At 47.5% G+C, this 13,392-nt stretch overlaps 1 protein-coding gene across 1 annotated transcript in view; it reads left to right on the top strand.

The window, feature by feature from the left end:
* Positions 1-1,184: 1,184 nt before the first annotated feature.
* celsr3 (cadherin, EGF LAG seven-pass G-type receptor 3) overlaps positions 1,185-13,392 on the top strand; it is a 94,208-nt gene continuing 82,000 nt past the window's right edge. Inside the window, exon 1 of the mRNA XM_076093448.1 lies at positions 1,185-6,906. Within this exon, the coding sequence (XP_075949563.1) occupies positions 1,185-6,906 (5,722 nt within the window). The remainder of the gene's footprint in view (positions 6,907-13,392) is intronic.

A 13,392-nucleotide genomic window follows, 5' to 3' on the forward strand; every position in this document is an offset into this window, starting at 1 on the left:
TACTGGAGATGACGTCACTTTTACGAGAGCTAACCTGACGACTCACAGTTTACATCACCGGACTGGATTGTACTGTGTGTAACCTGATGAGGATGATATCACAAAATAGGACAATGTAGTCCTTTATGAACAAAATGAAGCTGTGGAACTGCAGTTTATTTATACAAAATAAATAAAATATCATACATCACAGGCTATACGATAATACAAGTTGGCTCATACTTTGTCACCATATACTTTACTAAAATGATTGATGCTGTTTCCTTCCTTTTGGTAAAGTTTCTAGGAATCGCTTTTCTGCAATTCATCCAAAACATCCCACTGTTGCATAATTTTCATTTTAAAAGGTCAGAATCAAATTTTTAGTTGTCGTCTGAATCAGCAGCATTGCCAGGTTTGTCTGCATAACCCCGGTAAAAGGTGGCAAACCTGCAGGGCTATTTGGGAGGGTGATAATTCTTCAGATGATATGCTGATGACGGTGTGATTGTGTAAGATCCAGGATATCCCCCTCCGTCCTTTTGCAGTTGTGGATATGGCTGCCGCCGCGGGTGATGTGTAACAGCCCTGCGCACCGGAGCCAACCATCATGAGAGAGGAAAGGAGAGGAAGGGAGAGAGAGAGAGAGAGAGAGAGAGAGAGAGAGAGAGAGAGAGAGAGAGAGAGAGAGAGAGAGAGGGGCGTGGTAGAGATGCAAGCAATAGGGGGAGGGGTAGAAAAAGGAGAGAGGAGGAGAGTGTGATCGTGTGTGTGGATGGATGGATAGTAGCCTACCACCGGGCTGTGCCGAGGAGAGTGCGCACACACATACACACACACTCAGGAGGGTAGTGTGTGAGCCAGTCAGTCAGTCAGACAGTGTGAGTGTGTAAGCCATGTTGGATGTGAATGAACGGGAGGAGAGATGCTGCTGCCGCGCCGCTCTTAACGCTCAGACCTCCAGCTCCACGGACCACAGCGGGTAGATGCCAACTCTCCAGGCCGACGGAGAGACGGGGGAGCCTGGGGGAAGGTGTCGGGTGGTGCCGGCGGTCCTGGAACTGGCCACCTAGCCGGAACGAGGGAGAGAGAGAGAGAGAAGTAACGGGGAGAAGGGAAGACGCACTCGAGAGAGAGAGAAAGAGAGAATAGGAAGTGGTGGAAGAGGGAGAAAGAAGGGAGAGACAGAGAAAGGAAGAGACTAAATGGCTGCACCGCTACCGGGCTTCACCCCGCTCCTGCTCTCTTCTCTGGCACTCCACCTGCTTCTCCTCGGCCCTTTGTTCGCCCTCACCCCGGGGACTGGGAATACAGGAGGGGCTTCCAACCGTTGGACCCCCGGTCTCTGTTACCGAGACGCCGGTAAAGTGAGCCAGCAGCAACAGCAGCAGCAGCGCGAGGAAGCAGGGGAGTCGCCGAGGGGCAGCTGGAATATACGCCCAAGCAGGTGGACCGTAGAGCGGATACAGACCGAGGGATGCTCTGGAGTGCAGCGTGCAGGGGGGACGCTGGGAAGATATCACCGGGATGGGGCGAGGGGGACACGGAAGGAGAGACTCAAAGGAGTCGGGACGTTTTGGAGGTGTGAAAACGGCCCTCTGGCACAATCATCACCCCCTCCTCCTCTCAAACCAGGTATTAGGAGCAGGTCGAGCTCTGATGGCGTCGGCGCAGGGGAGGGAGTGGATAGAGGATGGATGAGAAGGAAGGGCGTTGTTTCTCCTCCCGCTTCACCTGCTTTCACCTCCTCGCCGGTTCAGAACGGCAAACAACGGGCAGTACAAAGGACTAGAGCGGGCGCGCAACGGTGGCCGGCGTCGAGGCCACACCTCACCAAACGTGGCGCCGCCAGAGCCTTTGTGCACGCCTCTGGCCTGTGCAGGGCACCCGGAAGTAGAGATAGGAGTAGGAGCGAGGCGTGGGAGAGGGCTCGTGAGGTGAGGAGGCTATTTGCTACATGGTGCTCGCTGACACCCGGGCATCTCTACCGGCCAAGCCCTGACAAACAAGCCCTCTCCGCTAAAAAACCCTCACTTGGCCCATTGCCAACCGGTTGCTCTTGTTGCATTCGTCCTCTCTTTGGATACAATTCACCACACAGTAAGGCTTCAAACTACACCTTTAAATTTCATCCCTGTTTCACAAAGAATTCAAACTATAACCAGGATTTAAATTTGGACTACGTTTGTCATTTTTCAACTTATTCCTCTCAGAACAGCCACACAGGTGAAATTCAGCCCCATCCAGTTTACAGGAACAGCATTAATAACAAGACCTGGGACGCTGATGGGTGCTCAGCTAGCGAGGACAGGGGGGCTGGTAATTGTTCTCATTTGGGAAGGCACAATGATATAGATCTCAGCAGCAACAGAGAGGGGGGTGATGATAGGTGTTTGACTGGGTGCAATAGGTGCAGGGTGAAGGGGATGAGGAGTGGGGGAGATGATGAGGGGGGGAAGGAAGCGTACAGATGTAGTGCACCGTCAGTGATTAACCCTAGTACCTGGGCGCACCTAGATCATTGTGGACCCCCTGTCCGTGAGATGAAAGCAAGTTATTACCATGTCAGAATTATGGCTAAGAGGGAGGAGAGGCCTGGGAGGAGAGAGGGAAAGGATGGTCGAGGAGGAGGGGTGAACCAAGGCAACAAATACATTAATTTATCTAATTATCCGGATAATGATTTGGCTTGTCCGATTCTGACGCTCCTATGTAGGGCTCATAATGAGCTTCCGCAGGGGAAATCAGCAACAGCAACCAGAGGGCAGGGCAGCCAAACCCGGGGAGAAAGCAGGGAGGTTCCCGGTGGTCGTTTTGGTTGTTTGGATAGAATAGAAATGGGGGATGGATATGTAGCAGAGTTTATGGTCCCAGAGGGAGTCATAGCTCTGAGGAACCCCCCCATACAATTTTCCCCCAGGAGCATCACAGAGATGCCCGACCAACGTTTTCTATCCAGCAAAAACGCATCAATTGCATCAAGATATCCTGGCCTGGTGTTCAATATGCACCCTCAAACACGAAAAGGTGGTTATGCAGGAACTGGAAAGCTATCCAAACCGATCCATCTATCTGCTGAGAAAGTAAACGCAACTTCAGAGACAGAGTCTGCCAGTGACTCAGGCTTTTTTTCGCCTGCGAAGTTTCCTGTTAAATCTCCCGGGGTTGTGTCACACACGTCTCACTCTGCAACAGCAAACAATTCACGTCTCCTCACTCAGCCCGATGTCACCACAGAAAGCCACCTCTCGTTCTTCTCTGAAATGAACCTGCCCACATGGCAGGATGACTCTGCACGTTCCCTTTACTTACCCCCTGTGAAGGATCTGATTTTAGCACCACGGACAGCTCCCCGGGACTCTCAGCGGGTGTTTTTGTGGAGAAAATTAAACAGCAACAGTAATAACAACAACGACGAGGAGGGAAGCAAGGACATGAATGGATATAGTCATGACTCTGGTCAGACACAGCAACAAGACCTGTGGGAGACCGCACTGCGAGAGATGGTCAAGCCAGGCTGCGCTGACAGCATTTCCACCGACTGTTCAGCCACCGAGCAGAACGACCGTGCACATATGCAATTAAAATCCGGTAAGCAAGTGCCATTAGAGCCCGAAGGTGTCAGACATACAGATAGGCGGCAGATGGGGGCCAAGGGAGAAAGGGAGAGGGATGCAGAGAGGGAGGGAGAGGGCTTGGAGGGGTCTGCTGCTGTTGCTGCCGCTGTTGGGGGAGGAAAATTACAGGTGGGGGAGGGCGAGAGAGAGGCGCGGCTGATGGGAGGGAGAGAACCAGGGGGAGAAGAGCAAGAGGAGGAGGAGTGGGAGAGGGGAAAAGGAATAACAAAGGCAAGCTATGCAGAGGAGAGAGAGGCAGAGGGAGGAAAGGGTCAGGATAGGGGCAGTAGCACCACCACCATCACACAGCCTGCTAGCGAAAGAGGGAGGAAAGAGAGCCAGGCAGATGAAAGCCATGTGGTTGGAGATGGGAATGAGAGGGGGGAAGGTGGGGAGCAGGAGAGGCACAGTACAAGGGGAGAGAGGAGCCTGGAACGACTGATAATAGTAGCAGATGATGAAATGTCACAGGGAGAAAGGGGGAGGAAGATTTTGGTGCCCTGGCCTCGCTCTCGACGTGCAGCCAATAAACATCCCCAATTTTCCCAGTATAACTTCCAAGTGCAAGTAGCTGAGAACCAGCCACCCGCCACCTCAGTCATCATCATGTCCGCCTCAGACCCAGATGCAGGAGATGCAGGCAGGGTGAGCTACACCATGGCCCCGTTGATGAACAGTCGATCATCTGACTACTTCCACATCCACCCAGACACAGGTCTCATCTCCACCACTCAGATTCTAGACAGAGAACACATGGATTTGCATTACTTCCGGGTCACTGCGACCGATCACGCCTCCTCTCGACTCTCTGGCACCACAATGGTGGCCATTACAGTTTCTGACCGGAACGATCATTCTCCTATATTTGAGCAGACAGAGTACAGGGAGACGATTAGGGAGAACGTAGAGGAGGGGTATCCCATCTTACAGTTGAGAGCGACAGACTTAGACTCCCCATCCAATGCCAATATCCGTTACCACTTTGTCGGGGACACGGCTGCAATGGCACGAGCAGCCTTTGAGGTTGACCCACGCTCTGGGCTCATAACAACCCGTGGAGCGGTGGACCGGGAAATCAACGAGCACTACACTCTACAGGTGGAGGCCAGTGACCAGGGGAAGGAACCGGGGCCCCGCTCCGCTACTGTTAAAGTTTTCATCACCGTTCTAGATGAAAATGACAACGTGCCACAGTTCAGTGAAAAGCGCTATGTCGTAGCAGTGAAGGAGGATGTACGGCCTCACTCTGAGATCCTCCGTGTGAGTGCCACAGACCAGGACAAGGACAGCAACGCTGCTGTTCACTATAACATCATCAGTGGTAACAGCCGTGGACAGTTTTCCATCGACAGTGTCACTGGGGAGATCCATGTCGTGGCACCACTAGACTATGAATCCGAACGGGAGTATACGCTCCGTGTTCGTGCACAGGACAATGGGCGGCCCCCTCTCTCCAACAACACCGGTATTGTGAGTGTACAGGTGACGGATGTCAATGACAACCCACCGATCTTTGTCTCCACCCCATTCCAGGCGTCTGTGCTCGAGAGCGCCCCAGTTGGTAGTTCGATCCTCCACATTCAGGCCATTGATACTGATTCTAGTGATAATGCTCGTCTGGAGTACAGGTTAACTGGCACCAGCTCTGACACACCATTCATGATCAATTCAGCTACAGGCTGGGTCACTGTGAGCTCCATTCTTGACCGAGAATCTGTGGAACACTATTTCTTTGGCGTTGAGGCCAGGGATTATGGCATGCCGCCTCTTTCTGCTACAGCCAGTGTTACAATTACAGTGATGGATGTCAATGACAACCGCCCTGAGTTCCTCCTAAAGGAGTCCTATGCTCGCCTGAATGAGGATGCGTCGGTTGGTACCAGTGTAGTGACTGTCACGGCTGTGGACCGAGACGTCAACAGTGCTGTGACCTATCAGATAACAGGAGGAAACACCAGAAACCGCTTTGCCATCAGCACGGCAGGAGGGTCCGGACTTCTCTCGTTAGCTCTCCCATTGGACTACAAACAGGAGCGCCGTTACGTTCTGACAGTCACCGCCTCAGACCGCACACTCCATGACACCTGTCAGGTGCACATCAACATCACAGATGCCAACACTCATCGGCCTGTTTTCCAGAGCGCCCACTACTCTATTAGCGTGAATGAGGACCGACCACCTGGAAGCACTGTCGTTGTCATCAGTGCCACAGATGATGACGTTGGTGAAAATGCTCGAATCACATACTTCCTCGAGGACAATATCCCACAATTCCGCATTGACACTGCCACAGGGGCTATAACACTCCAGGCAGAGCTCGACTATGAGGACCAGATGACCTACACTTTGGCTATAACAGCTAAAGACAACGGCATACCACAGAAAGCAGACACTACATATGTTGAGGTGAATGTGAATGATGTGAACGACAATGCGCCTCAGTTCGTCAGCCCCAGATATCAGGGGACAGTGAGCGAAGACGCCCCTCCCTTCACCAGTGTCCTCCAAATCTCAGCCACTGACCGTGACGCACACGCTAATGGCCGTGTTCAGTACACCTTCCAAAATGGCGAGGACGGGGATGGAGACTTTACCATTGAACCTACATCTGGCATCGTCCGAACTGTTCGCCGCTTGGACCGTGAGAGCGTGCCATTCTATGAGCTGACGGCCTATGCCGTAGATCGAGGCGTGCCCCCTCAGCGAACCCCCGTCCACATACAGGTGACAGTCCTCGATGTCAACGACAATGCCCCTGTCTTCCCTGCTGATGACTTTGAGGTTCTAGTGAAGGAAAACAGCGCAGTGGGCTCCGTAGTAGCCCAGATCACAGCCACCGACCCGGATGAAGGTGCCAACGCTCAGATCATGTACCAAATCGTGGAGGGCAACATCCCTGAGATCTTACAGATGGACATCTTTTCAGGGGAGCTCACTTCACTCATTGATCTTGACTATGAGGCCAATAATGAGTATATCATCGTAGTCCAAGCCACTTCAGCACCTCTAGTCAGCCGGGCAACTATCCGCATCCGACTGGTGGACCAGAACGACAACCGGCCCACTCTGCAGGACTTCCAAATCATTTTCAACAACTTCGTATCCAATCGGTCCAACAGTTTCCCCAGCGGCGTAATTGGGAGAGTACCCGCCCACGACCCTGATGTGTCAGACAGGCTGTACTACACCATCGACCGAGGGAACGAGCTTCACCTGCTGCTGCTGAATCACACCAGCGGAGAGATCCGACTGAGCCGAAAACTGGATAACAACCGGCCGCTGGTGGCTCCCATGCTGATCACTGTCACAGGTAAGAGAGCGTGGAGGGAAAAATGTGAAGGAGGGTGTGTGTGTGTGTGTAGTCAGTTTAGATTCCCCTGTAGCTTTCTTCACTGTAACAAATCCTGTGAAGATAAGGACCCAAACTCTACAGGTTTAAATGTGAGTGAGAAAGGGAAGTGATAAGAGTGGGTGACATTTGCTTGAGCTCTGAGCATTGCTTCTACCTTTTTCGTTTGTCTCTTTTTCTGGACTTGTGTGCATGAAGGACTGAGGAATTAACTGAAGCACACAGCTGCTTGTGGAAGCTGATTGAACAAGTGGGGGGGAGAGAGAAAGGAGAAGGCTCTGGGGAGAGATTGTGTGTTTGTGAGAGAAATATAGACAATGACGGAGCTGACAGAGCTAGATTTACCTGAGAGCATGCGAGGTAAACATTAAGCAGATTGATGCTAGTCGGCTGAGCAGAGTTTCACTTTGTGGAAGAGGTGAGAAGTGTGCGAGAAAAGGATGACGAGAAAGTGCGTGTGTGATGCGTGAGTGTGGATTTTGTGTGTGAAAACGTAACAGCAGATATCGCGGAAGGGAGAAAACGTGTGTGAGAAGAGATAAGTATTTAAAGGCACTCCTGTCAATGTGAGATAACTATATTCATTAGTGGGCTTCTCATATCAAATTTGCATCAGTCTGCATGTTGGCAGCTTATGAGATACGCTATTGCAAGCAACTGGTGCAAGCAGGTATTTTATTTCCAGCTTGGCGAGACATTTTTGCTGTTGGAAAAAGAACTGTGTAGTTATGAGCAGTGATCGGTATCACAGCACCACCCAAGCTGTTTGATTAATATGCAGTCTGAGTGCAGTCCAATTTGCCATTGTAAAATTGAAGAAAATATAGTAAAACAAGGAAGCAGACAAGTCGGACTGGCAGAGCCAAATGCGGTCACTTGCTGTTAAATGGTATCAATACTTCCTTCATTGGATTTATTACGTGATGAAATAGGACAGTGGGGGGTCAATCTTCAGAGTAAACCAATGGTCTATTAGTTTGAAGAGAAACACACTTTTATTTCCCAGGAAAATAGCCACTTACAGTAACTTAACTGACGTGCTTGTTGACCTTCCATTACGTTGCTCACATAATGCAGTTAGGTTTACGGTAGAAATATATCATGGTTCTATATTGAATTTATATTTTAAGCTACTTTGTCTAACACACAAGAATATAATAATCTTATTTTGTTGAAATCCAATGGATATATTTATTTGAGAAATAAGTCGATTTTATTCAAATTAGTTTTTATTTTGACGTTTCTTTGTTTGCATTTCCCGGTTAAGATAAAGGCCTCCTAAAAGCTTTACAGGCTTCTTTGCTGTCAGTGATCAAAGCCTGAGAAACCCGATAAGGAAAAGAAACAAACGCGTTGTTTTCACTTTGGTGCTGTGTTTGTATTCTGGCTTGGGAGTGTGTGTGACCTGCTACCCTATTTACACAGCTTTCATACCAGCCTCACTGGTGACAACAAAGGCTTATACATATTCAGTTTGGTGTCATTTTGATGTCATTTGTGAGTGAAGCGAATGACGGAGTGAGTGAGCAAATGGTTACGTTCGTGACTGAATGAGTAACCTGCGTTTGAGTGAGTGAGACCATTATCAAGGGAGTGACTGGGAATACGAGTGAGTGAGTGAGTTTAAACATTACAAAGTGAATTGTGAGAGAGTGAGTGAATAAAAGAGAAAGCGACTGACTAAATGTGAGAAAATGGGTGAGTGGGTGAATGGTAGAGGAAGTGAGTAAATGAGCAAGTGAATTAGAGTGCATATGACCGAGTGAATGAGTGACTTAAATGGCTTAAGTGGCTTAAATGTTAGAGTATAAAGATAATGAGAGAGTGCACGAGTGATCAAATTTCTGATAGAGTGAGTGAGTGAGTGAAGGAATGAGCAATCAGGCACACGTGTGTGTGTGTGTTTGTGTTTGTGTGTGCACCATAAGCGGTATGTATGTATGTGCCAGCCTTCGTCTCTGTTTGCCTCCAATGTGCATTCAGTTCGACTCAACCAGACGTGTAGATTCATTTCCAATTTTCTCGCTGTTTCCCTCTCACTATGAAAGTATTTTACACACACTCTCTCTCTCTCTCTCTCTCTCTCTCTCTCTCTCTTTCTCTCTCTCCATCGCTCCAGGATTTGACAGTTATGAGATTATAATGAAACAACAGTCAGCCAGAGTCATGCTCGGAGCAAAGCTGTCACTTTCATTGTGTGCTGCGTGTTATCTGTGACTACCCGTCCCTCCTCTTCCCATCACTTTCTTCCTCTCCTTTATTCTAGGCGTCCTCAAATGTATGGATGAATTGTTGGCCGTCGTTTTCCCTCCTTGCCTTTCTCTCTCTTCTTTTTCATCATCCTTCTTTCCATTTGTTTCTCTTCCCTTCCACTTTTTCCGGTCCTGTAGTTCCTTTTCCACTTACTGTACTTCGTCTCTCTTCTTCTATCCAGCTCCTCAGTCTTTAACCTTATGTAGCCTATTATTTCTCTATGCTATGTCTCTCTCTCTCTCTCTCTCTCTCTCTCCCTTCTTCTGTATTCACTGATCCACCCTCCTGTCCTCCAACTCTTCTCTTTCCCTCAACACTTCCCTTTAATCCTCACATAACTCTCATGGGCTGTGTCTCTTCCATGGCATATTCTTTTCAACTCTGCTCCTCCTCTCCTCTTTTCTGCTTTCTGTATGTGTGTGTGTGTGTGTGTGTGTGTGTGTTTGTGTGTGTCTATATGTCTGCTCCAGTGCCTGAATGTGTTGTGTTCGGATTTCCGCCTGATTTTTTACTTATGTGCGTGTTTGAACAGTGTTTTCTAGTAGCAGAGTTTTCTGTGTGTGCGTGCTTGTGAATGATTTGTGTTTGCACATAGTCCTGTGCAGATGTGTGTTTGTGTTTGTGTGTGTGTGTGTGTGTACTCTCAGGTGGCTCAAAGCATTGCACTTGAGAGTGTATTCATGCATTTTCAATGAATAATATCTATGCATGCCAGAGAGTGCCGAGACTACGCTGCTTTATGTCTTGCTTTCTTACTTCCTCGGTCTTTCACACTTTGTTCACTCTCTCTCTTCTCTCTTTCTCTCCCATTTCCCTCCCTCTCTCCCGCTCTCTATCTCTTTCCCATTCTCAAAGCTCCTGACTATTGATTCTCAGGATAGTTCCCATATGTATGGGGCACAGAGATTAAACGCTGCATCCACGCTTGTGTTGCCAGCAGTTTAAGCACACACAGACACACACATTTACATTTGCACCAATGAAACTGGCTTTAGGGTCAGTTGGTCGAAGCAAGTGATGAAAATAAATCTAATTTGAGCTTGGCACCCCAAACGGCATTAGCTCAAGGTGCCCTTGAGCAAAGCAACCCCCAACTGCTCCTGTGGCCAGCAGCATAGACTGTGGTTGTACTGGCAAACTCCCAGTTGTGAATGTGTGTAGCCGTTTAAACGAGGAGCAGGGCTTTGCTGGTAAAAGAAAACATGAGCCTAACTAACATGACCCGAAACTGCAATTTTGTAACTGGCCTTTTTTTAACAGCGGACATTTTGACGTGACTGTAAGGGAAAGTGCAGGTGTAAGTAATAAAATGTACGATGGCTGATACACAATTAGCTGCTTTTGTTTCAGGGTCCTGGTTTTGTGCGTGCTGTCTCTCTTCACCGTCACACTGCCAGGACTTACTGGGACACTTGAATAAAACTGAGCAATCATTCATTTTATTAGTAACACCTGTCTTTTTCTAGTCAAAATGTGTGCTGTCAAAAAGGCCTGTTGCTATTACCAAAGTCGTTTTCTCGACAAATCTCAATCATATTAGTTTTCATCTTAACTACCACCATCTATGAACCCCCAAATACTGTTCATGTCCACCAGTTGGTTTGGACACAAATATGATTCGACCTGTTTGGATCTCTGCTCTCACTCTGGCGTTGCTTGCATACAGCATCAAAGTGCTGATTGCCAGATCCCCTTTCGTAAGTAATTTGTCGTTATCCTGATATGGCACACCTGTGTAGCAGTGTGTCTGATGATGATGAGGTTGATGTCTAGTTAAAGATGCTTAAATTGCATCTTTGGAGCACATGTGAGAAGGAGAACTGGATAACAAGCTGCACACCACAAATCGTCACCTATTCTCACATCCAGTGGACATGGAGCAACATTTGGAGTTATGTTTGTGTCTACCTGATGGATGCAGGACAATGTTCTTTCCATTCCCTGGTTTGGTCTCCACTAAATCCTTAGAACAATATCTGCTAAATGTTCCACTTTGTTGAACTTCCTGTTGTATGTTGCTGGGCATTTAGTGCACAGTGGGTTTTATTAGAGCTTGTTTCAGGAGGAAACAGCTGTCTGAGACTGAACCAAACAGTGACCACTCTGTAGAAATAAAACAATATAGTAAAAGAGGCTATAAAGCTCCATAGAGCTGCAGAGTTGGTGATGCATTTTTGTGGTTTTGTCGCTGTGAGCACACGTAGTTCTTTCATTGTAAGTACTTAGCTATAAAGAATCAAGGTAAAATGTGGTAATCATAAATAACAATTTGTCATTTGTAAATTTATCACACGCCGGCTCTTCTATGCATGTCAATAGCAGAGTGAGCATTCTGCAAATCAGTTAACACATCTAACGAGCCAGATGTGTTATCTTTGGCAAACTCAACGTGCGGCAGCCTTTTCCCTTCACTCACTTAGCTTTAATGGCTTCTGTGTGTGCTGGGGATTCTGGGAGTTTAGATTGTGTTGAGATTAAGGACGCATCACCAATATGTTTACACACCGGTTTACTATATGCTGTAATTGTTGAGGCAACTGCTAACTGTGACTCAGGTCAGTGCACCATGAATACACTTACAATATAGGTCATTGCGCTGATGTTAAGAAGAACCCTACCGATGCATTATGGGTGAGTACGCTGATGCTGTGTGTGTAAGGCAGCTAAAGCATTAACATATGGGTCAGAAAGGTCAACACCCAAGAGCTTAACACTCTGAATTATTCTCATTTTTTTTACCAAATATTACAAGCATGGATGTAAAATGAGGATAATTTATTGTTTTATGGCCACAGCTGAGAAACAGTCATTTGAGTATTTATATTTATCTATTGCCTTTATTTTACATTCCATTATTGTCTCCAGTGAAGAAAGAGAAGAATACATTTCAAAACAAAGATGCAGAAAGAAAACAATAGAGCTGAATAAAAACATTAATGTCATGAACTACTTTTAATAGTTTGCCACCTGAACCCTGAGGAAGCCCCACAGCCTTCACCACCAAAACAAAGTGGTTTTTATTTAAATGCCCGTTGAAATGCGCCGCCTGTGTTTACCACCCATCAGCTATTGCTCTGTATTGATTTGACTTGTCAGAGGTTGGAGAGCTTGCCTCAGCTGTAGAGAGAGAGAATACTTCAATTATTTTGCCAGTGGTGATGATACAAATTAATTCATAGATGTTACAGGCCAGTACACAATGCTCAGCACTCTACAGGCTATATATTGTATGCTGTAATGAATATATGCTAAATTAGCTGACATCTGAAACTCATTTTATTTCATGGTATTTTATCTCTATACTGTTTTTACAGCTACTAATGCGTCCTACAATTTATATAACCTTCCAAAACTGACAAACCGGCATTGACGTTGTGTGTGGAGGTGAGAAAGGAAGCAGGGATTGAACTCTTCTTTTGTTCTTTACACAACTTTGTATGTCACTTTTCACGTGTACAGCCCTATCATTGCCATCCAGGAATGTCTGTCTGAAAATGTGTGCCATATTTAAACAATCATGGCCTCTTGCTCATCTCTCTGTGTCGACTGGATTTTCATTCTGCCTTGGTGAGGCTTTTTGTAACAGCTCTAAACAGAAGGCGATTTGAGGGGGAATGAGGAGGGATGCTATCCTACTTTTTAGCAAAATGACCAAAATGCATCCCCCTTGTTAACCCGCAAATCCCTCCTCTCGATCCCCTAGTAACAGAGGGAGAACAGGGGCAAAGGGGTTGTTGAGTTTAATATGTTAGTCTAGTCTGCCTGACTCATTGATCCTTTATCTGACTGAGTTTGGTGCAAGTTAGAATCTTTGGCCACGACCAAGGCTCTGAAATATCAGAAGCCTACCTGTGCTGTGTATTGATAAATCCACTGCGCTGTCCGTGGTGCTGAAGTAGCAGACGGATTTCCGATTACAACTGTTCCGTCTTCCAGCGTGATAAAGAGCGCGATAAAGAGAAACCGCATGAAAAAGCACAAAACGGGCTTAAACCCACAGCATCATGAGCACAAAGCACTTACTACGTTTACTTAGCAACCACGATGACCTAGACAGTGCATGCTGGCCAACCACAATGTAATGAAACTTTTAGCCGGCCATTAGAACCCATTAGACGTACACTCTTCATCTTCGGCCGGTCAGGGTCAAAATGCAGCCACCACCCGTCAGGAGCTAAATGGTTCGGATCAAGC

The sequence above is a fragment of the Anarhichas minor genome, unplaced genomic scaffold (genome assembly GCF_050575085.1).
Source record: "Anarhichas minor isolate MPS153535 unplaced genomic scaffold, ASM5057508v1 ptg000003l, whole genome shotgun sequence".
NCBI classification, from domain to species: domain Eukaryota; kingdom Metazoa; phylum Chordata; class Actinopteri; order Perciformes; family Anarhichadidae; genus Anarhichas; species Anarhichas minor.